Source organism: Pinus tabuliformis, chromosome X (assembly GCF_031772625.1).
Source record: "Pinus tabuliformis cultivar Carrire ecotype Pingquan chromosome X, CPIR1, whole genome shotgun sequence".
In the NCBI taxonomy this organism is placed as follows: domain Eukaryota; kingdom Viridiplantae; phylum Streptophyta; class Pinopsida; order Pinales; family Pinaceae; genus Pinus; species Pinus tabuliformis.
The window spans coordinates 1609812800-1609838195 of NC_142308.1; the positions used below are offsets into that span (position 1 = coordinate 1609812800).

Here is a 25396-nt window from a genome sequence, read left to right on the forward strand (position 1 = left end):
CCTAACTAATAGGGGCCTAATTCCTCGAGGAAAAACACAAGGTAATAGGAGCTTGGAGGGCTTGAAAATTGGCTAAGTGTTGGCCAGGGTAAGTCATTTAGGAAGAAGGATAGACTATACACTTGTAGGTTGTGCTCAAATTTTAGAAAGCATATGCATTCATCTCTATTCTTTGGTTAATGAAATATATATAAGAAGGGGTTTTAAGTAGTTACATTCCCCTAGATAAATATCTCTGTATGTGTGATGTTTCCTTTTGCATGTTTATGATTTGTGTTCTAGATCATGAATTGAATTCCACAAATGAGTAGAGTAGCATTGAGTCTTATGATTTAGTAAATTTCATGAGCAGTTTCAAATCTACACATAATTCCTACATGGTATCAGAGCTTGATTCACAGTAAAGCAAACATTTCGAGTTTGGTTCTTAGTAGAATCAAATTTGTAGTTCAATGTCGCAGGATCTCTTCAGAGTTGAGAAGATGAGCTTCAACGGGTTGAGGCTAGAGTATGCCTTGGAAGGTAGCTCTAATTTCATTGCATGGAAGGATCACATAGAGGTGGTATTGGATGATAATAGATTGTTGGAATATATCAAGATAAACATTCCACAACCACCTTCGACAAATGTCCAGGATCATGCTCAATGGGAGAAGGATGTGGCCAAGGTGACAAGAATTATCTTGGTGGGAGGACAGGATCATATTGTCTCAAATCTCTATGGAAAAGATACTCCTTTCACAATGTGAAAAGCACTGAAGAAATTGTTCGAGAACAATAGTGACCATAGGAAGATGACACTCAAGGATAAACTTCGGGAATATCAAAAAGCAGAAGAATTGTTGGATATTGGATAAACCAATGCTCCTCGTGTGTTTCACGACATGGAATAATTGTCTCTCGTGGATCCTTATCTCTAGTGATACGATCGTTGACTAACACCTATGGGTTTTGATCTAACGACAATCGTGATTCCCAAAAAGTGGTATTAGAGCGTAGGTCATGAGTTCGATACACACTTGGATCACGTTGGGGGGGACATTGTTGGACATTGGATAAACCAATTCTCCCCATGTGTTTCACGAAAATGAACTAACTGCCTCTCGTGGAACCTTATCTTTGGCGATGCGATCCTTGACTAACACTTGCAGGTTTTGGTCTAACACCAATCATGATTCCCATCAAGAATGAATCCATACCTCAGTATCTTAGCAGGTTCACATAATGTTGCGATGAAAATGGCAGGGTTGGTGTTACTGTAGCAGAGGATGATTTGGTAAGGATAACCCTTCTAAGCCTTCCCAAGAGTTGGCACAACTACCAAGATTCGTTGAGCAGGAAGGAGAAACTACCAAATTGGGAATGCTTGTGGTCTGATTTGGTACAGGAGGAGATAAGGCAGTCTATCAGAGATGGGAATTCATACAAGGGTGAGGATGACGAAAAATTTGCATTGGATGGAAAGGAAAAGAATGGGAAAGGGAGAAATCCCAATCCAAATCTGAATCTAGTCAAGGGGGCAAGAAGAAGGACTTGTCCAAAATCAAGCGCTTCAATTGTCATGAATTCAAACACTATGCCACAAAGTGTCCACACGAGAATACAAGAAAGAAGGCCTCAGGAGGAGCAGTAGGTGAAGCCTTGGATTCACTATTCAAGCTTGACTTTACTCTCATTGCATGCATGGACAACACAATGATAGGGAGTGTGTGGTACTTGGACAGTGATGCCTTGTTCCACATGACGGGGAATAGAGATTTTTTCAGTGACTTGGAGGAAAAATACTTGTAGATGCACATAGAGATGGGGTATGATGGAAGGTACAACGTGACTGGGATTGGTACAATCACCTTTTAGAGGGAGTCGGGATCCGCCCTCAGGCTCAAGGATGTCATGTTCATTCCGGGCCTAAAGAAAAATCTCATCTCTGTTGCAGTTTTGGAAGACCATGGTTACAATGTGATCTTCAGCAAAGGAAAGGCATTCTTGAGACACATAGCCACGGGACATGTGAAGCAGATCGAGGTTCACATGAAGAAACTGTATAAGCTAGATGTGGAAGACTATGTTGCATTAAGAAAAAAGGCGGAGAAGGTGCAGAGTCGTGATGTCGATGAACTATGGCATAAAAGATGTGACCATTTTCATCATGGTGCCCTGAAGATTTTGCAACAAATAACCACAGGCCTTCCTAAAGGCGCACTAGAGCAACAAGACATGTGCAAAGGACATGCTTTGGGGAAGTACATAAAATCCCCTTTCCATGATCAGGACAACAAGGCACATGCAATCCTTGAATGGATCCACTCTAATGTTTGCGCACCTTTTGTCGACAACCTCCACTGCTAGGCATGAGTACTTTTTTAATCTTTGTAGATGATTTCTCACGGAAGTGTTGGATCTACTTCATGCAGAAGAAATATCATACATTCTCCAAGTTCATTGAATTCAAAGCACTTGTTGAGAAAGAAACCAACAATAAGGTGAAGGCTCTCAAGAGTGATAATGGAGGTGAGTATGTGTCGAATGAATTTAAAAAAAATTGTGCAAAATAAGGTACTTGTCGGGAGTTGACAACACCCCACAACCCACATGAATGGGGTGGTTAAGAGAAAGAACTGTAGCATTGTGGGAGTTGTGAGGGCTATTTTTCATGACCAAGGCCTACCACTGCACTTGTGGGAAGAGGCATGAAACACAACAATATATTTGCATAATCAAAGTCCTCATCGGATTTTGGGCATGATCACACCAGAGGAGGCTTTCTTTGGGAGAAATCTAGATGTGTCACACTTCAAGATTTTTGGAGCATCTATTCACTGCCATGTCTCCAAAGCCAACAAAAAAGTTGGGGGTATTTGTGGGGTACACAAAAACTCCTCACAACTACCTTGTATAATTGCCATCGCTCAAAATGACAGCTGTATGAAGGGCTGTGAGAACTCTGAAAGAAAACTACACACAAAGCACTGATCGTAGAAGCCTCAAAACAATGATGATAAGTTGATCAGATCTTGCAAGGAGGACCTTGCAAGAAAATTTGAAATGAAGGACATGGGACTCATGCACTACTTCCTCGAATTGAAATTATGAGAAGGAAATGGGGAACTGTTTGACTCTCAAGGAAAATATGTAAATGAGATACTGAAGAAGTTCCACATGGAAAGTAGCAAACCCATGGAGACTCCTCTAGCTACTACTTGGAGGAAAGAGGATGCCACTTCAGGTGAGGAAGTGGAGGATACCATTTATCAACAACCTGTGGGTTCACTAATGTATCTTGTGAACACACGACTAGATATGTGATATGTAGTCAACCAGTTGAGTCAAGCAATGGTTAGGCCAACCAAATTATTTTGAAGGTAGCTAAGCATGTTCTACAGTACCTCAGAGGCACCTCCCTTTTTGGACTATGGTATAGACAAACAGAGGGAGTGAAGTTATGTCGCTTCATAGATGCAGATTGGGTGGGGAGTCCATCAAACTAGAAGAGTACATTAGGAGGAATTTTCAATGTTGGGTCAACAGTTGTTTCTTAGTACAACAAGAAGCAAAGATCTGTGGCACTCAACTCAATAGAAGCAGAATACATGATTGCCAATCAAGCAACATTTGAGGCGATCTGGATGAGAACTATTCTTGTGGGACTGTTTGGTAAGATGATGGATCCTACTGTGATAATCAAAGTTGCATCAAGCTCTCTAAAAATCATGTATTTCATGATCGATCCAAGCATATATATATCCAATATCACCATCTACAGGATTGTGTGCAGAGGCAGATAATGTTGTTGGAATACTTTCCAACAGAGGAACAAGACACATATATTTTGATAAAGGCTTTGTCAAGCAGAAAATTCGAGTTTCATAGAGGCAGGATTGGGGTGAAAGATAATCCCTTGGTCAAACTAGAGAAAATTCAGATTACTATTTCAGTAAAAATCTTAGAGGTAGTTAACTGAGGTGACATGGCACTTGTCACTTAGTTAACTCAGTTAATTTGAGTTAGGGAAGCTTGAGTTCAGTTAAGTATGATTTATTGCTAATTTGTAGCAACCTATTTCAGTTTAATTGAGTTATTGTGAGTTAAACTAGTTCTAACTGTTAGAGGAACTAGTGAAAGGTCTAGTTGTGTAGTGTGACTTTAGTCACACTCAATGATATTTTAGTTAACTGATCAATCAACCCAAAATAATTGATGCATGCAGAGAACTCGAGTTACTAGGTGAGATAGAGATTCAAGGGCAATGTACTATCAGTTGTAGACTATTCCAAGTTGTACAAGTGGTGCATGCAATCAAAGGAACAACCTAAATGAATTATGAAACTCAATTGAGGGAATTTCCTAATTAATAGGGGCCTAATTCCTCAAGGAACAACACAATTAAATACAATCTTGGAGGGCTTGAAAATTGGCCGAGTGTTAGCCAGAGTCAGTCAACTAGGCAGAGGGATAAACTATACACTTGCAGGTTGTGCTCAGACTTGAGAAAGCATATGTATTTATCTCTATTATTTGGTTAATGCAATATAGAGAGGAAAGGTTTTGAGCACTTGTTTTCCCCTAGATAAATCTTTGTGTATGTGTGATGTTTCCTTTTGCATGTCTATGATTTGTATTCTAGATCATGAATTGAATTCATCAGATGAGTAGAGTAGCTTTGAGTCTTATGATTTAGTAAATTTCATGAGCAGTTTCAAAGCTACACATAATTTCTACAAGACTTGAAACATTGAATGAAGTTATGAAAAAGGAAAATCTAAAAGTGGTAAATAAGTAATGATGAGTTCATTCTTTATCTAATCAACTTTAGTTTTTTAGCAATTTAAATCATCAAGCAAACATAAATGATGGTCAATTCTAAAGTAAAAGGGCATTTGAGGAGCGGACATGGTGGACAGATTACACGTGAAACAATTCATATATTTCATTTCGAAACCAAAATACATCCCACATATATAGTGATTATGAGATCCAATAGATTCCAAACTAGGAAATTATTGTTGAGAAAATATCTCAACAATCCAATCCAACCAACAAACCCAATCTACCAATATACTATTGTAAGTGTTAATTCTAAGTAAAGTTTCTAAAGTAAATGTTGAAAATTTGATTGCAAAATGAAGAAAAAACTTGAACAATGAATGTTGTTCCTTATCTATAATGTTATTTAATTATGATGCATTTAACAAAGTAGACAACATATCTAGGATAATTAATCATTTTTGAAATTTTCAATTTGCTTGAAAAACTTCAGAAAAAGCAAGCTAATGCTAAAAAAGTAAATTTGAGATGGCACAAACATAAAAGTAAATACCTCGACATACACACATATATGAAAACAATAAGAGCATACTGACCATATATTCAATAATCAAATAAGGTTCAACTCACATTTTTGGGGAAATAAGCCATACTTAATGATTTTATTCCAATGGAAGGCATATAAACTATGTAATGTATGATTCAAGGAGAAAAATACTATATAAATTTAACTTTAAATCTTTTTTAAGGAGAGTCCTTTAACCTCCTTGTATGCTTAATGTCAATCTCCAATGTATATGGGAAACATATCCTTAGTACAAAGCTAATTCGATGAATAAGCAAAACTATGAAAAGTAAAATAGCAAGACTACACTACTATAATTAAACAAAATTAACTCGCCAAAACACTTGCATATGAAATATTCCCATTGAAGAAGTTGTTGCAACTACTACATCAATGATGGGAGAGAATGATTCATATTATTGCAACATAGGAATATCATTTCATAGTAACTAGACATGTCATTTAGTTAAATAGTTACAAACATTCACAATTAACTTTATGAAATACCTGTCATTTATGATTGAATGTATAACTAAAAAAATCCATAAAAATGATTTCACATTGCTCTTATCTTTGAAAATTTCATGGAGGATCACATGACTTCCGACTAGAATGCCCATCCTAATTAAATGTCATCATCTAACTATAATCAACGATGTGATCTCAAGGCCCAACCCTTAGCTTCCATTGATTAGTTGCACATTGTCTAAAAACCATTATTGACAAATGGAACATTATCTACTTCACCCAGTTTCAAGTCCCACTTGGGAAAAGGGGCATCTTTGGCTCATTGTGATAAGGCTTAAAAGTAAGCTCTAACAAGATTAAGTCTTGAATAACAAAAATATATTTACAATTAAAATCTTATTTTCATAAATTTATTACACAACATGAAAACTACCTCTTAATTTTAAGATTTATAATCTCAAAATATATATACCCTACCCTACCTGTACATAAACCTGTTTCAGAAGTTAGAGAGGATTCTCAACATCCATGAAATTGAAAATACCCATGAAAAAGTGAAATGGAAATGAAGAACTCGTCATCAAACTTAATATTCATGTTCTTAACTTCATTTTTTTCATGAAAATTTAAAACACTTCATCGAACTTTATATTTCATGGTCTTAACTTACCTTTCCTGCACCAAAATTATCTTTACCTTCAATTTCAGTGTTAATATCACCTATTTGCCCTGCTAAATTCAAACAAAGCGAGGCTAAAATGAAACAAAACACTGGTTTAAAACCAATTTTAAAGTACTGCCAGCTTCAGTGAAAACAGTAAAATTAGAAACAGCTTGTGGATGTCTGATCCACCCAATCTTAAATGCTTAAAGTTTAATATGGCATAAAACATTGTCACACACTTGAAAAAGATCTCAAAGCCTCAAACAAATATTTGGAGAAAGACACCACCTACTATGTTCCCACGTTTCCTCCTCACATTTTTGGTATAACCTTCTCAAGAGCAGGAACAACTTCATCACTTGATTGCTTAGCTTGTTCATCTGTTCTGTGCATCATCTCCTCACCCTCGCTCTTCTGTGCAGTCTCTTGATTATTGAGCACCGCTACTGGTTTTGTTAATTGCCCATCAATATCCTCAAGAGCAGGAACAACCTCCTCTCTTGATTCCTTAGCTTCCTTCTCTGTTCTGTGCACCATCTCCACACCCTCCTTCTTCTGTGAAGTGTCTTGATAATTGAGCCCCGCTACTGGTTTTGTTAATTGTCCATCAATCTCCTCAAGAGCAGGAACAACCTCATCTCTTGATTCCTTAGCTTCTTCCTCTGATCTGTGCACCATCTCCTCACCCTCGCTCTTCTGTGCAGTCTCTTGATAACTGAGTCCCTCTCCTGCTTTTGTTTCTTGTCCATCATTGACACACATCTCCTGTTGCAGATGGCTCTGTTCACCTTTTAAGTCTATTGCTGATGCATTCTCTGTATTCCGCTTTTTATTCATCTCATCCTTTTGCCCTTCAGCGGGTTGCTCAACTTCTCTTTCCCTCTTTATACCAGAATGAGCATCAACAACAACTTCAGTAGTTGACTTACAATGCTGTCCTTGAATGGCCAACAGTGCTGTTCGAGCAGCCTTGATTGCAGCTCCCTTCTTGCTTTTTGCAGGTCCTCCTACATAATGAGTCCCCGCAATCTCCACAGTACCTTCATATGTCGACTTGGGTCCCTCCCCTGACTTTTCCCAGCTATAAGAAGGATCTGACAAGTTCAGCTTTTTCAGTTGCTCGTGAAGTAGGGTTCTACAAAACTCTGTGTCCAACTGTGACGACAGCGTAACAGGTAAGGCAGAAGTGCACATAAATTTCAATAAATACATCAGGATTGACAGCATAAATGGAAAAATCAGAGCTTACCACTGCATTAGGAGAGTTTCCTGCTGATGCATTTCCTTCCTCCTCAGACAATTCCTGAAGTGCAACACGAGCAGCTGCATGCTCTGCAGCTCTATGGTTACGGAAACAACTTGAAGGAGGAGAATCATATATTTTTCCATTCACACTTACTGTTGCTGTGAAAATCGGTTCGTGCTCTGGTCCTTTCTTTACAATCTTATATACAGGTGTAGGAATGTGCAGCTTCTGCGTGTACTCCCTTAGATGGTTTTTGAATAGAGAAAGGTTGGGCTGCGTCACACCTGAAAAAATAAAATTGATTTTATCAACAATTGATCACAATAACCCAGATTTTCAATTTTAAATACTGGCTTATAATTAGAGGGCAAAGCCATTGGATCAAATGTGGGAGCATGGTGAACCATATGAAGGTGATCATAGAACAAAGTTGAGTTGTAAACTATATGGAATGGAAATGTTTGATGGAATCACCAGCTTGAAATACCATCTTGTCAAAATCCCACGGCATAAAATGGATATTTTCCATATAGCTACCCCAAACATTATCCCTATTCCAATGAACTCAATTCTTGACACGGCTAGAAAGAGAGATTAAAGGGAGGAACTAAGGAATTGCATGGGAACCTTCTCTACTTCAACTTCCTCCATGCAGCAAACAGGTGTTTGACATCCTCTAAGCAGTGGATGAAACTCTAGTCTGTTTCACCTTGGCTCTAATCAAACTACCCGGGCCCTCACCCTAGACTTGGACAAAACCCGGTTTTGATATCACTTGTTGGTATTTGGAGCATTTAATATTAGATAAATAATGATGAAGATTAATGTGCAGTAAAACTCGAATGATTTGTCAACAAAACATCCATAGGCAAGGCAAGATTTTCTTATTATCCAGAGGAAATTACAATTAAGCTTACATTTCATCTCAATATCTCTGCCTTCATAAATGAAGTAGGCATCGTTACAATGATTTTGATAAGTATTATTTAGTTTCGAAAAACCAACACAGTTAGAGTAATTGAAGAAACATTTACGTAGGTAAATTCATTTTTAAATTTTCTCTTTAACTTAATTGTTATCATATTTCTAACAATTTGCACATGAACTGTTTTGTAATGGTCATAAAAGTACCATCCCTCCCAATTTTTCAGGATCCCCCTTAAACTATAAGACATCAATCCCTACATACATGTCTCATAACCCCAATAAAGTCTGGTTTCTGTGATCCACAAACATCCCAGACCATCAAAGTTTGCCCAAGGATCAAGGCTTCTCTGCTACAAATCACAAGCTGTTGTGAAATGGCCAAATGAAACTAATCAAATTGCTGGAACAAACCCTAGACTACTGAAAATTAAATACAGTTGGCAAATATCACAGAAAAATTCAATGTTATTTCTCTTCCAAGCAGATTTGAATTGATCTACCTCGTCATGCTATTTTTCACTTGGCAGCTTTGTTTTCTTAGGATTATTTTAGGGATGGCACTGCATTATTGTAGATAAGATAAGATAAGATAATTATATTTATGTCAAACAATAATCACAAAATAAGTTAATGGGACTACTGAGTACAAGGATGTCCATACAAAGCTGGAGAATCAAACAATCTCCTATAAAAAATACAATGGATGAAGTAAACTAATATCTGGCCTTGGCAGAGAAAATCCAAGAACTAATAAGTCTGAGAATCAGACCCATTTTTCCTAACCCCCAAAGCTGAATGAAAAATACTAAAATAACTTTTCTAAAAAGCAGCAGCTACAGGTAATGGCTTCAGTCCATGCACCAGATTTATTAACACAAGCCCAAACAGTCACACTCCTTTCAATTCTACTCTACCTAACCTATCTGCTACACCTACAGGAATCAGCTCTCGCGCTGGCACTCCCACTCCCATACCTAATCCAACTTTGATACCATGTAATTGCAGCTATAAAGATGTCCACACGAAAACAACTTTTTTTAGTTCAGTGACATCTATTTATGGACAACCTGAGTAGTCGAGTCCTGTAAGATTTCAATCTCCACACTAACGAACTAGCCAATAATTTCTCTTAAACTCTACAGCCAAGATATGCTGGACAACTCCAATCTCTACACTAACGAAGTAGCCAATAATCTATCTTAAACCAACAGTCAAGATATGCTTGACAACACAAAGATATGAGCTGTCTACGTTTTAAAACACATTCCTAAATATTAACTATTGCATTTCTCTATTGGAGGGTTATCCTCCAAAATTTGTTGCGCATCTCTGCAAATAAAAGAATGGAAAATGGATTAAAATTATTATGGCGAAAAATATGAATGGTACAAAATCAGAGAGATTTGTCACAATCCCCAATCCAGTTAAACATTCTGTTTGGAATTTCAACAGCTGAGGTATTGATAAGTTTCTTGGGAGATCAGATATGGCTTAAGAGGGGATGCTTGGCTGATAGATAAACCAGAGTCAAACAATTGAGGAACTTTCAGAACTTGAGCATCAATTCAAGCAAATCTTGAGGAAAAATCACAAAGAGAACATGGAAAAATCCAGTGTTCCTGGGGACACATCTTCCAAGGTGGGGTATGCCCCCAGGTTTCCCACAATCTGGAAGAGAGACCTGGAAAACGTTTCCCATTTGCCTTATTGGGGAAACTTGAGGAGATGCATATGGAAACATTTCCCCAGTGTAACGCAAGTTTCTCCAAAAAGGGCACATTGATAACTCATTTGATAGAACAAAAATAAGGAACAGACCATTAAGAGTTTAGGATGTTGGTGATTAATAGTAATATTAAATTTTAGGAAAAAAATAAAAATAAAAGACATAGCGTTGAAGAGTTTAGGGTTTGGTAATTCATGGTAATATTAAATTTTTAAAATAAAAGAAAATAAAAATTATATTTTCCTTTTCTATCCTTTTACTTAAATATTTAGAATTAATTGTTCCAGTAGTTCTAACCAAATCAGATTATTTTCTACTGAACTGGACAATTTTTAAGATTTCAGGGTTGGCGAGATTATAACATTTCTACTGGATTAGACGATGATAAATTTGCATGGCATGACTTGTTATTTTGTTTTTAAATCTAAGGGTGCTTCCGCACATCTTCCTTGTGCATCTCCCTGCTCCTCTGCTCCCCTTTCTGAAAACAGGGTGGAACAGAGGAAAAATTTGAAAGTAATAGGCGATCCCATCAGCACGGAAGCTGCTATTTTTTGTTCTTGGTAACTTCAGAATTCCCTTCGGAAAAGGCTTGGACGGCTTTAATGGTTGACTTCAAAGCCAGGAGATAGTTCTGTGAAGGTTGGTTTTCAGCCCATTCTGAAATCAAAGATGGGTTCAGAGAGACATAGTCTAGATTAAAAATATAGTTTATAGAATTGTAGCCGAAGACAAAAACTCTCTGGTTTGTAGTTGATCACCAAAATTTACACGGGAATATGGGTTCATCCTAAATGCCAGTTACGTAAAAATTATGAAGAGATGCAGATCATCTCCTCCTTTGCATCTACTTTTGAATTATTTGGACTTACTTTCTGCACAAGTTCAGCATCTGTTGGGCACCGACGTTCTTTGCTTTTTTTTGTAATATGACTCTGCACTGATTGCCTGGCAACCTTTAAATAGAAGCCGGATAAGTTTTAAAGTTCCAGAATTCCCCAGGAATAGATTGACAATCACCATTGATAATGGGACAATGGTACAAACTTTCTTGAGAACAGGAAGGTTATGAAACCCCAGAATCGTCGAAGCCTTCGAGGGTTACATGGTGGTGTCGTCAGATATAAAGAAGGAAAAGTGATGGACAATTCAATGGAAAGAATGCAGAATGCAGGAGCTAAGGAAAATTTTGGGAACTTATTTTTATATAAGAAATATAAGGAGGTTTTTTTGGTTTGTCAAGTTGTTTGTGATTTTTTAGGTTTTATTGGTGGCGAGGAGTCATGATTCAGGGGCATCTAATCCGTTAAAGTCACCTGGGAATAGCACCTGGTCTAGGCCAAACCAAATCTAAGGTGACTGGAAGCTAACTCGATATGATTCAGGGGCATCTAATCTGTTAAAGTCACCTGGGAATAGCACCTGGTCTAGGCCAAACCAAATCTAAGGTGACAGGAAGCTAACTCGATTTTTTAGGATGTCTCGGATTAGGCCAAACCAAACCTAAGTTGATTGGGTTTTAGCATGTCTCCTCCCCTACCTAGGCCAAACCGGCCAAACCAAACCTAAGCTTACTGGTTTTTCGCATGGCCCCTCCCCGGCCTAGGCCAAACTGGCCAAACCAAACCTAAGATGGCTAGATTTTTTAGCATGCTAAAAAAATCTAGCCATCTTAGGTTTGGTTAGGTTTGGTTTGGCCGGTTTGGCCTAGGCCAAACCAAACCTAAGCTAACGAGAAGCTAACTGGAGGTTTGGTTTGGCTGGTTTGGCCTAGGCCAAACCAAACCTAAGCTAACTAGATTTTTTAGCATGTTTGCCAAAGCAAACCTACCCTGATTGGAAGCTAACTCGATTTTTTTAGCATGTCTCCCAAACCAAACCTAAGCTGAATGGAAGCTAACTGGATTTTTAAGCATGTCTCGCACCCAAACCTACCCTGATTGGAAGTTAACTCGATTTTTTTAGCATGTCTGCCAAACCAAACCTAAACTGACTGGAAGCTAACTAGATTTTCAACTGGATTTTTAAGCATGTCTCGCACCCAGCCTAGGCCAAACCAAACCTAAGATGGTTTTTAGCATGTCTCTCACCTAGCACGCAATGACACAACCACTATATTAAATGTGAACCCGAGTAAAATTTAATTTGATTTCAGTCGCTGTGCTAAAGAATCCCATCCTCAACTTATTGTGAGGATGAAACTTAATAATATATAACAAAATTATATTTATTAAAAAATCTTAAATATCTTAACATAAACAATACAACATAATAGTTATATATATAATTTTTATATTAATCTTATATTTATAATATAAGTAATACAGAAATTATAAAATTATTTTATACATTAATTATTATAAAAAAATTTATTATAATAATATATATAACAATGGGTGAGTATCTCATATATATATGGGGAAGTTAGTGTTACACAATCTTTAGGGTTTTTGTTCTTATAAGTAAATTGTAATTATTAGGAGAAATAGAAGAATATAAAAAATCAATGAATTTTTTGGAAAATGAAACCAAGAGCTATTTATAATATCAAATATGGTTTTACATTAATATAATTTTATTTAAATTTAAAGTTGATGATGTAATAGAAAGTTGACAAAATTGTTGTATATCTTGTAATGTATGTGAAAGATATGTTGATGACAAGGAATAATGAAACTTATATTGTATCTATAAAGGAGGTGAAAAAAGGATTTGAGATGGCATATTTGGGACATTTCACTACTACTTGAGCATTGCAACGACTCAATTTCCAAAGTACATTTTCATTTGTTGTTGGGATTCTTTCCTTGTGAAAGACATTGATCGACTACAAAAAAAGTTCTAAAATACTTAATGGCAACTCAAGACTTTGGACTTATATATTCCGAGGTGCGTGACTTCAACTTAATTCGATATTTTGATTTAGATTTTGATGGGGATACAAAAAATAGATTGTCAACTTCACACTATCTCATGAGTCTTGAAGCAACAACTATCCACTAGAGTTCACAAAAGCAATCAATTCCAACATATTCCACAATAGAGGAAAAATACATGGTTGTTGCAGAAGTAACGCAAGAAATTGTGTAGCTCATGAAAATACTTGAAGATTTGTAGGAGAAACAAGTGAATTCTACTCCATGATTGAACCAAGAATATATTAAAAAACATCATTTAATTTGATCTCATGTGGAGGCCAAGAATATTCATTTGAGCCACAAATGAACAAATTGTGGACATTTTCACCAAAACAACAAAAAAACAAAAAGTTTGAAAAGTTTAGAATGATACTTGGACTCACAAACACCTTCTCATCTTAAGGGGGCAATGTTGGACGCAAAATCCTTTGTAAATATTAGGAGAAATAGGAGAATACGGAAGATCAATAGACCCTTTCGGAAGATGAAACCAAGAGTCACCTCATGGCATTAAATATGGTTTCACATTAATATAATTTCATCCAGCTTTGAAGTTACACTTTAGCTTGATGGATAGAATTAATATCTTATGATATTTATTTATTATATATTAAGATAGTGATGTAAATATAATATATTATATAAGGTAATGTAAGATAATTGTGATATAATATAAGATATAAAGGTCCCTTATTTTAATTCCCCTAGGTGAGGTGTAATAATCATGTCAACAAGTTTACTAGGGATATCATCCTAGAATGTGGGAAAGCATCCCTTGATATTCATTGCAATGTTTTCTGTGGAAAAAACTATATTGACATAAATATCCATGATGGTGGATTTATAAAACATGTTATTTCTCTGTAATTCATGAATAGAACTTTTCAAATGCTTAAATATTGTTAAAAGCTGTAACACCACTAGGATGACCCTTATGTATATTATACATATTATGATTAGGCTAGTGAGCCAGGATTTTGTTGGGCTTGTGTTCATACGAATGTATATATGTGAGATGGGATTACATGTCTACTTATATTATATTTAGAGGCTAGAGTGCTTGTGTGATTGTAGGCTAGTGAGTCTATGTGCTAAAAGGTCAGTGAGCCTAGTTATGTAAATATATAATTAAGGTGATATTAGCAAAAATACATTGTTGTTGCAGATCGAGTTAGACAAAAAAGATGAGGAATTAGCATTCACAAGTGGCAAAGGGGGCTAAGGGATAAGTGATGGGCTAAAGTCAAGGGGATAAGCTAAATATTTAATTATATCCTAAAGTCACTATTCATATACTTTTTATCCTTAATTACCCAAAAAGGTGGGAACGTGACATGTCTAAGTACAACTTGTTATTTTTGGCACATGCATATAAAAAGTGGGGGTTTAGTGTCATTCTCCATTCTTCTAAATTGTTCTTTCCATTCAAATTGTTGTACTTGCTTTGAGGATAGTGCGACTTTGCGATACTATTACATTATGGATCCTAGGTGGATATGTATATGGGTATGGGGATAGAGCTCTAAGACTCCATGGCTAACACGTGCTGGGAAACCCTTGAATGGTTGTGATACATCCTAATGGACTATAGGTGTGTAGAAAGAGGTGCAATACCTTGGGTTGCACATGTTGATGGGGAACAAGAGATTATAGGTTGAAGGCTACTATAGTCTAGTACCTTGGCTTGTTACTTTCTGTGTGTTGATTGCATGGCCACAATCGATTCTAGGTGAGCCTTTGCCTTGGTGGAGTCTTGGCCCCAGCTCAAGGGTGACCCATTACTAAGAGTTTTGAAGTAGTGTGGTCTATGGTTGGGTGGAACATTTAAGGGCTATCGCCAGTTGATGACATATTTAAAAGATAAGTGCTCTTAATTACGTTTTATATGTTTCTATTGTGTATAGCCATTTGGATATATGTTTTTATGGTCTATGTGATTTCTACAAAATTATTATGTTGTTATTACCATAATATTGTTGCATATCATGTTAGTGTGCATTAAACATGTAAAGTAGAGAAAAATGGTGGTATAAAAGAAAATAAATGATTTTGGTTGCCATGGATGCCCTGGTGGGCATATATTATTCATGGAATTAGAGTGGTTATGAACCAATTAAAGAGAAAAATTGAAATCTTAGTTGTGTAGAGCAAAAGTTGTGGTAATGTGCCTCAGTTAGAATGTTGAGGAAGTTACAAAAGGTGTAACACCTGACTCTTCCACACCTATATATATTAATCTACCATTAAGGAACATGGTTCTCTTAGATAATGTTTTCATTTAAAGTTGTGAATGATAGTTGAATCACATGTTGATGGCTTGGAGTTTTGACGATGGCTTGGAGTTTTGACGATCAATTCAACGAGCTAAAAAGGACACAAAATAGAGAAACAAGTTAAACAATACCTAAAATGAAAAAACATGCGAAGAATTACGGTATAGCAACGCTCACCTCTTTTTGGAGAACTCAACTTCATCTAGCTCATCATACATGCTCAACCCCAACTTCATATTAGGCTTAGGTTCTTACATCATAAGGTTTTTTTAGATATTAATTGTGAAATGTAGTTTTGAGCCTATCATTATGGTATTTTTGTGAATGTTTGTATCCATCACATCTCTTCTAAGGGATAAGGTACCATCACTCTAGCCCCTATGTATTTTTATGTACATTGATTACTTGTAGAAACTGTATTTTACTATAATGCTATGATTTTAGTTTTATGTCTCATTTTCTTTCTACAATATTGTGGGTTATCTAATTTCATCCTCAATTTAATCTAGATAAGTGATATCAGAGAGAGATTCTCTCTATTCTTTTTGTATCATTGAGCCAAGAGGCTCATTCTATAGCCCAGTATGAGGGGATGTGTAAGTTTGTCAGTCCGTTTGTGCCCCTTTAAATTTAAAATTAAAATTTAAAATTATGTTCTAAATAGAAAAATAATGCCACCTATAATTAAAAAAAAATGAATATGTTGTAAACTAATTAAAAGTAAAAAAAAAGTTTGAATTAGAGGTTTAAATCTTATACTTTTCAAAAATATTTCAACAAGAGATTTACATAAACTATTTGAAGATCTATGTCAACTAATTTATGTCAATGTCAACTTCATATATATCTATATATAAAAAAGGTAAGTTTTAATGGTTAAATTTTTTATTTGAGCGTATATATACTTTATTTAGCATTCAAAAATACAATTTAAACAATGAAAAATAACACGTTGCATTTTGCACTCTGCAAAAATTTGCACGTGAAGAAATTTGATACCTCTCAGCTCATGTTAGATTTGTACTTAAAATGGGTCTATGCTGGTTATAGTCCCCCAAAAGGTTAAGGTACACAAAGTTGGGCCTTGATATCTAGTTGAAGATCTCCCTCGCTAACTCAAGTGGTGTACCATGGTTAATGATTTAAATAAAGATGATAGATCATGATATCCCATCAAGTTATTACTTTAGGAATCACTCTAGTGACAAAGGAATGAGATGCTGGACAGTTCTCCTAGATCCTTTGATGACTTATAACAATGATGAAGGTACCCTTTGTTGTAGCAGTTTTTGGTTTTCATAAGTTAGAATCAATTAGTCCAAAAAATGAAAATATTTTTCAAAAAATGTTAAGTTAGGATATGGATAAAAAGAATACTGAATAAAAATGTTAGGAAATATTTTGATAATATGTCCATATCAAAGAAAATGTTAGAATAGATGCCCTAAAAAATGAAGGCAAAATAAAATACTAGGTTAGAGAGAAAAAGCAAAAAGCAATAAACTCTGAAAGTGTGCAAATCCAAGTGCCACTACTTTTTACTTTATTATGCAAAATAATGGTTATGTGAAGTTTGTCATAAATGCCACTACCCATGATAGTCAAATAGTTTAATCTTGACTAGTTCATGCTTTAAATTTCATGTTTATAGTTAGAGAATAGAGGTCTAGCCAAATTGTTTAATCTTGGCAGATTAGTAGTTGGTAGAGAATAATAAGGAACTCACTAGTTTAATCTGAGCCCTTGGATGTTATAAGGTTAGAATTAGATAGTTTGCTTTTCAAAAGAAAAAGGAAATAAAGGGTCTGCTAGTTTCAATGCACCCAATTAAGTGAAGAATTTTTTTTAGGATAAGTAAAGGGTAGGTAGAAGAAAGGTTGCAGAAGTATAAAGTTGATTGAAGCATAAAGCACATTTACTGTGTTTGATCATGTGTTTCAGTGTGCAGGAGCAGTTATGAATGTGAAAAGATGTTTACTAACTAATTTGATTAACTTCCCCTCATTCATTTCATTCCCCACTACATACTTACTAATTTCCCCATTATCCCATCATTTTTTGTTAAAATACCCTTTTTCCCTTCATTTTCATCTTTGCCCCTTGGTTTCACACATTTCCCTAGCAATTTACCCTCTAAACTCATTCTCCTACCCAAAAACCCCTTTTCCCTAGTGTGAAACCCATTTCCCTTTGAAAAATCACTTTCCACTTGTAATTTCCCTATTTAACACATAAAAACCCCTTGTCCTAAGTTTTTATTCCCCCCTCCGCTTCATTTAACTTTAACTCCGTAAATTCACTTTTTCCCGACTAAACCCGTTTAACCCACCACCCTTGATAGGGTTAAATAAACTCCGCCACGGTTAACTCCGGTCCCACTCCTAAACCCATCGCGATATGTATAATCACTGCTTTATTCAATAAATTAATTACAAATCACCTGTAATTATTCCCTGGGCCCTGTTAATCTCCGCTGATTGCCCTCCGTGCAGCTTTACCGCATGATAGCCATCAGATCATCTGCTCCCAGATCCAACGACCCACAACAATATCGCCTGCTCCCGATCTTCGAGCTTTAAAGTCCCAAGAGCACGTGATATTTGTGGTTTTGCTCGGGCTCCTTTTGGCTATGTGCTCCCAGATCCAATGACCCACAACAATATCGCACACTCCCTATCTCCGAGCTTTAAAGGTCCAAGAGCACGTGAGATTCGTGGTTTTGCTCGGGCCCTTTTTGGCTACGTGGCGGTCTCACGTTAACTCTCATGCCCTCAAGAAAATACTGCCCGAATGTCAAAAGCGGTGCGATGAGCAATGAAACCGCTCCCCACATACAATGAAACCATCCACTGTTCATATTATGAAATTCCTAGCCAAAGTTAACCATTTCCTGTTTAAATGCCAAAATCCTCACTTTCGCTCTTTTTGCCCATTTACACAGTGAAACCTATTTAAACCTGCTTGTGCCACCCTGAGCCTCTGCAACCAAATTGGGCCTCCGATTACCTTCAAAACATCGCTAGGACTCTGTCCATACACTATCCTGTTCCCTGAAGCCACTGTGGCCCTCCTTGTCAGCGTGTGTTTTTCTTAACAATTGTTGTATTTTGCAACTGATTAGCAGAAGGCCAGAAGTTTGGATAAACAGTTTGATACTGATTTAAAAACCTGTTTGTTCCAGATTCTCGAGAAATGAATTCAAATGATTTTCCTGTACAAACAGAAATCAGGTTTAAACCAAAGACAGAGCAGAAGGAAACATTTACATAGTAAATGTTAAAACAAATAATTTGCATAGTAAATGTTAAAACAGAGGAGGTAGATAAAGACAAACAAATGAAAGGTCATAAGTTAAATGACATCCACCGTGAAAATCAAACATCATTCAACTTTTGGAGGAACAGTCAGGCAACTCCAACAATTTTCATTTTTTTCAGTGATAGTCACCAACATCACAGCATCAAAATAGTGCCAGATCAACTAGCATTCTTTATTTTGATTTTATAGTAATCTATTTTTGTAAAAATAGTTTAAGATATTTTCTTAGTTCTATTGTTGTATAAATAACTCTCTTCACGAGTTATTATGGTGGACCATTGAAGATAGGTTGCACTCTTAAAGAAAGGTTGATCCTTAAAGAAGAGTGGCATCCTTGAAGAAAGGTTGCACCCTTGATGAAGCATTTCTAGGCATTTGATGTATTTGACTTTTTTGGACCCTTAATACAAAGCAAAGGATTCTGAATTCTGTTTTACACAGTTTGTGTTTCTTGTAAGTTTTTCCAGTAACAGTCATTATGTTTTTCTTCATATTCTTATGTCTTACAGAGATAACCAGGTAGGAATAATTGTGTTTCAATCTATTCCTATAAGCTTCTGAAGTGATAATCTATAAAGAGAATGGATTAATGGACTGTTTGTTTAATTAATTCCCTCTGAATCAATAAATCATCAGCATCTTGTTGTAAGCTTAAGCATATTCTCTTGAACCTTCTGAACATCAGTCAAAGGTTTTCATACTTATGATTATTTAATTTTTTGTTTGAAAATTGTGATAATCATATTATTTTTTGTTTCTGCTCACCACTATTCAAGCTATTTCACTGTGTGAAGTTTTATAGCAGCCCTCTGCTTTGGGATTAATATTATTCAAAAGGTTAGGCATTACAGTGTTATATCTGTTTCATTCATTGGTCCTCCAAATTAAAACAAAAACCCCAAAACAATTATCTTAGATGCTCTGGCTTGATAGCTGACCATTATCAACTCAAAGGTACAACATCAATCTGGCGCCGTTGCCGGGGATTCGAATTCCATTAAGTTTTCTTGGGGCAACGATATTCATTCTATTCCTTTAAGGTGATTAAAGGTCTAGAAAGGTTAAAATCCTTCACCTAGCAACTCCACTAGCCCAAACTGGAACCTTTTGAGCACACTAGATCTCATTCGGAATTTGACTTAGTTAATCCTCAGTTAGATCCTGAAAAACTTATGAGAAATGCCAGTTCTAAAAGGAGACATCAATCATATTATTCTTCCTCTTCTACCTTGCAATCTGAAGATTTAGTATCATTTGATCCTTTTAGTAATATTCCATCTGATCCTGATAGGACACAAATACCTCCTAGGGTTTTTGAACTTTTAGATAAGGGAGTTGATTTACATTCAACTTTCCTCATTCATTTTTTTGAAACACATCAAGAACCCCCTTGACCACTAGGATCACCTAAAACTGAGTTTGACTTGGGTGTTCATTTACATGAATACAAACCCATAGATTTCATATCCCCCACCACTTATTCATTCCTTCCACTTCTGAACGACCTGAAGCTTCTACTTCTGAACAACCTGAAGAGACCATCTCTATATATTCAAATACACTCTTTGAAACAAAAGATGGTATTCATTCACCAGTCCAAAAGTTAGTTCTTAAGACTCCTTTAAAGTCATTAAGGAGATCCCCTCCTTCTTCACCTCCACATAGTCACAAACCCTCTCAATCACCTTCTTCTACCTCTTCTTCATCTTCTTTTTCTTCATCATCTACACAAACACCTCATACACCACCTTCTACTATGGCATTCCAACCCATTGTACAAGCTAGATATGTAGCTTTAGTCTTACCTGCTAACCTCGATGCATTCCCAGCTGGGTACTTGAAATACCTTCCCAGGTATAATGGAGAAACTGGTCCCACAACTGAGGACCATATTCAAGCTTTTCTAGACTTTGCAGACAACATGAATATCGAACAAGAAAATGTTTACATGAGATTGTTTGTACAGTCACTTGAAGGAAATGTAAGAATCTGGTTTAGGCAATTACCTGTAAATTCCATTAGAAATTAGGAAGAGCTTACAAACATATTTAAAAACCAATTAGGTGTAAAGAAAGATCCTCTTTACTTTCTAACTGAATTTGAAGAACTTAAAAAAACTTTGGTGAACCTGTATCAGATTTTATCAAAAGGTTCAATAAACTTTATTATAAGATGCCCCTGATTGTAAACCCCTTGTAGCAGCACCTAATTCTAGGTTTTCTAAAGCGTTTGACGATGATTTTACTGTAATGCTAAGAGAGAGAACTTCAAGAACTCTTGAAGATATGCAAACAAATGCTATAGAGGTGGAAGCAAATAGGGCTGCTTCGACTTCCTTGAAATCTAAAGAGAAAAAGGCCCAAATAAAACTCAAATCTATTCAAGAAGCCTCTAGTTCCTCTAATTCTTTTAAGGCTAAAATAGAAGATTCTAAAATAGATGAAATAACTTCTCTTCTTAGAAATCTATCTAATATAATTTCCAAGATTGAGACATAACCTAGGATAGTTCAAAAAATAGTTACTAGACCCCAAAATCAAAATCAAGGTCAGTATAAAAGGAATCCACAATTACAAATTCTTCAGAGACCTAGTAATGTTCAGCAGGTTCCTACTCCTTTACTGATAGATGATCAACAACCTGATGAAAATAATATGACTATTACTGATGATATCAATAACATGGATACTTATTCTAATCAAATAGTTATTATTCCTCTCTCACAACAAAATCAGGTTCAAGAACATCAAGAATCTTCACAGGTTTCTAAATACCATGCCTTCCCTGAATTTTTAAGTGCAAAGTTGAACAAGAGATATGATCTTAGGCCTAGACCTGGCCCTGGAAGACCTCCTAAGGGGACTCCAATAATTGAGCCTTGTACCAAAGCTGTTGAAACTCAAACGACTGTTATTTAACCATTAAATCAGTCAACTGATACTGCTCAAAATGATAAGAATGCTTTGACTACATTTAATGTTGAAAAAGAGTTAGAAAGAGTTAAAATCCCAATTCCACTTTCATAACTTTCCAAAAACCCTGGGCAGAAGAATCAAGTCTCCAAATGGATACAAAACACCTCGGTTGATGTTGAAAGTGATATCATTAGTCTGCAAGATGAAAAACCAACAGTTGTCTTTGGTCCTAGCTCAGATATGATAGATGAAATAGTGCCTCCTTTCTATGTAACTCTTAAGACAAATGATTCCATGTTATATAATTGTATGCTTGATTCTGGAGCATCACATAACCTCATGCCAAAAACTATCATGGACCATTTGAAACTTGACATAACTAGATCCTACCATGACTTGTACACCTTTGATTCTAAAAGGGTGTCCTGATTAGGATTGATTAAGGATTTAGTAGTCATCCTTGCCCAAATTCTAGTGAAAAGTGTAGTGCTTGATATAGTTGTCACAAATATTCCTCCCAAATTTGGAATGCTCCTTTCTAGGTACTGCTGTGCCAAATTAGGGGGAGCTCTTCAGATGGATACGTCTTAAGCCACTATTCCAGTTTATGGGGGAGAACAACTAAGGTTATATAGAGAGGTAAGATTTGTGCACACTGTTTGCAAAACAGACCAGCCAAGGAACCATCCCATTTATGCAATTGATTAGGATTTTGGTTGCTTTCAACTCTCTTCAAACCAAATACATGAAACTCAAGTTAAAATAGAAGATGTAATTGAAAGTCCTATACCAAATCAAACTGATGTATGGAAAATATTTTTTGATGGTTCTTGTACAAAAGATGGAGCAGGAGCTGGGTAGTTTTAATTTCAGCAGAAAAATAAAATATCACCCAATCATGCAAACTCGACTTCGGAGTTACAAATAATGTTGTTGAATACGAAGCTTTTCTTTTGGGACTGCAATTAAAAAGCTTAAAGGTTCAAAACTTAAGTGTTTTTACTGATTCAGAACTTATTGTCAAACAAGTGAGAAATATTTTCCAGACTAGGCATCCTAGACTTAGGTCTTATCGAAATGAAGTTTGGGATTCAGTTGAAAACTTCTTTGATGCTTTTAATTTGACTTATATTCCAAGAAATCAAAATATTCATGCAGATGTCGTAGGTGTTTCTGCTAGTTCATTTAAAATTCCTAATCAGACCAATGTTCTCTATCAAATACAAGTCAAGTATAGACCATCCATCCTAAACAATCTAAAACACTGGCAGATATTTGAAGATGATGAGCATTTGAAATCTTTTCTGCAAATTATCAGTTCTACAAATTGATGAAGATAGAACATAAATAAATGAAAATACAAATGGTGATGATACTTCAAATTTCAATTCAAAAATTGCTAATCATGACATTATTCAATTGTCTAACAATTTTATTCCCAAAGGCCTCATCCCTTTAGAAAAATTGTTTGATCAAAATGATGTCCTCCAAAACCCCCAATCCATTTCTTCACAAGATGACATAAAAGAAATCAATATTGGAACAAATGATGATATTAAAAACATCAAAATCTGTGCATCTCTAGATCCTGAGATCAAAGCTCAATATCTTAAGTTACTTCAAAATTATAAGGATGTTTTTGCATGGACCTATGCTGATCTAAAAACCTATGATACTTCATTAATACAACATAAGATTCCTTTAAAGCCAGAAGCAATTCCTTATCAACAGAAACTTAGGAGGATCAATCTAGCTCTTCTACCAATTGTAGAAAAGGAAATTAAGAAAATGCTAGATGCCCAGATCATTCTCCCTCTTAGATATTCTAATTGGGTTGCAAATTTAGTTCCTGTTAGAAAGAAGAATGGAGAAATTAGACTCTGTGTGGACTTTAGAAATTTGAACAAAGCATCATTAAAGGATAACTATCCTTTGCCCAAAATGGATCAGTTACTTCAAATGGTTTCAAGAGCACAAAGAATTTCTATGCTTGATGGTTTTTTAGGCTATAATTAGGTAAATGTTGATCCAACAGATAAAGAGAAGACAAACTTTACTGCACCCTGGGGTACATTCATGTATGCTAGAATGCCATTTGCCTTATCCAATGCTGGAGAAACATTTCAGAGAGCTATGGATGTAGCTTTTTTAGGTCAGGTAAATAAATTTGTAGTCATTTATCTTGATGTCATAACTATTTTTTCTAATTCTGATCAGAAACATCTAAAGCACTTGATGAATGTTTTTGACAGGTGTAGAAAATTCGGAATATCATTGAATCCTAAAAAGTCTCTGTTTTCTATCAAAGAAGGAAAACTGCTGGGCCATATAATTTCAAAAAAAGGAGTGGTGATTGATCCCAAGTGTGTGTCTGCCATTGAAACATTGACCTTACCTAGAAACAAGAAGGAGATTCAAGCTTTTCTAGGCAAGATTAAATTTTTAAGGAGATTCATCCCAAATTATGTTGAGATTGTAAAAGATATAACTGATATGCTTTGAAAAGACCATGAAGTTAAATGGATTGTCTCTTCCAAGCATGTATTTGATCAGATCAAGAAATCTATCTCTGAAGCTCCCACCTTGGCCAGCCCTGATTACACTAAATCATTCAGTATCTTTTCCTTTGCCTAAAAAACAACCCTTGCTGCTGTTCTACTACAAAAGAATGAAGATTCCCATGACCAACCCATAGCCTTTTTCAGTAAGGTTATGAGAGATGCCGAGCTTAAGTATGACATAATTGAGAAGTAAGCCTATGCCCTTATTCAAGCCCTGAAATCATTCAGGATGTATGTCCTACATTCTCCTATTACTACTTATGTTCCTAACAATGCTGTAAAAACTGTTTTAATCCAACCAGACACTGATGGAAAGAGAGGTAGATGGATCAATCAAATACTGAAGTTTGATCTAACTATCAAAACTACCAAGCTAGTAAAAGGCCAAGGATTAGCTAAGCTTCTAGCTGAATCCAACTGTAAAGTTCTCGGAATCAATTCTATTTTAGAGATACAAGGGAAGAATCCACAAGAACCTTCTCAAAATTCAGATAAGAAGAATACACAAGAACCTTCTCAAACTTCAGATAAGAAGAATACACAAGAACCTTCTGTCCTTGCAGAAGGGGAGAATCCACAAGAACCTTCCCTTCATCCTGAAGAAAAGAATCCACAAGAACATTTACCTTCAGATCAGACTAGCCATTTACACGTTGATGACAAATTTATGTTGTCAGATTGGTACCTAGACATTGTAAATTTCTTGATCCATTTTGAATGTCCAACATCATTTTCCAAAAGACAGTGTAAAACTCTGAAACTGAAATCAGTCAAGTATTGTATCATAAATGCAAATTAGTACTGGAAAGACCCACTAAGTATTTTGTTATTATGTTTAACAGAATCAGAAACTGAAGGAATCATTGACTAGTTTCATACAGGATTTTGTGGAGGACAATATGCTTGGAGAGAAACAACATATAAGATATTAAGGGGAGGATTTTATTTGCCAACATTGTTCTAACAAGTAGGAGCAAAGGTCAGAGGTTGTGTTCCTTGTCAAATGTTTGCTGGTAAGCAAAAATTAGCAGCACTTCCACTGGTTCCATCA

General features: G+C 35.9%; 1 protein-coding gene across 1 annotated transcript; it reads right to left on the reverse strand.

Annotated features, from left to right (window-relative positions):
• Positions 1-6473: 6473 nt before the first annotated feature.
• LOC149146198 (uncharacterized) lies at positions 6474-8236 on the reverse strand. Its single transcript, XM_089452693.1, has 3 exons — positions 8182-8236; positions 7711-7991; positions 6474-7616 (listed from the first exon to the last, which is right to left on the reverse strand). Exons 1-3 carry the CDS (start codon positions 8234-8236, stop codon positions 6774-6776), a joined length of 1179 nt encoding a protein of 392 aa, XP_089308819.1. The 3' UTR covers positions 6474-6773.
• Positions 8237-25396: the final 17160 nt, after the last annotated feature.

Bases quoted from the DNA above. Each gene is read 5' to 3' on its own strand.
- LOC149146198 (XM_089452693.1), bottom strand. From the start codon at position 8,236: ATGGAAAATATCCATTTTATGCCGTGGGATTTTGACAAGATGGTATTT. The intron at 7,992-8,181 runs GTGATTCCATCA...TTATTTTTTCAG, and splicing joins CAAGATGGTATTTCAAGCTG to GTGTGACGCAGCCCAACCTT. The intron at 7,617-7,710 runs GTAAGCTCTGAT...CTGTCGTCACAG, and splicing joins GAAACTCTCCTAATGCAGTG to TTGGACACAGAGTTTTGTAG.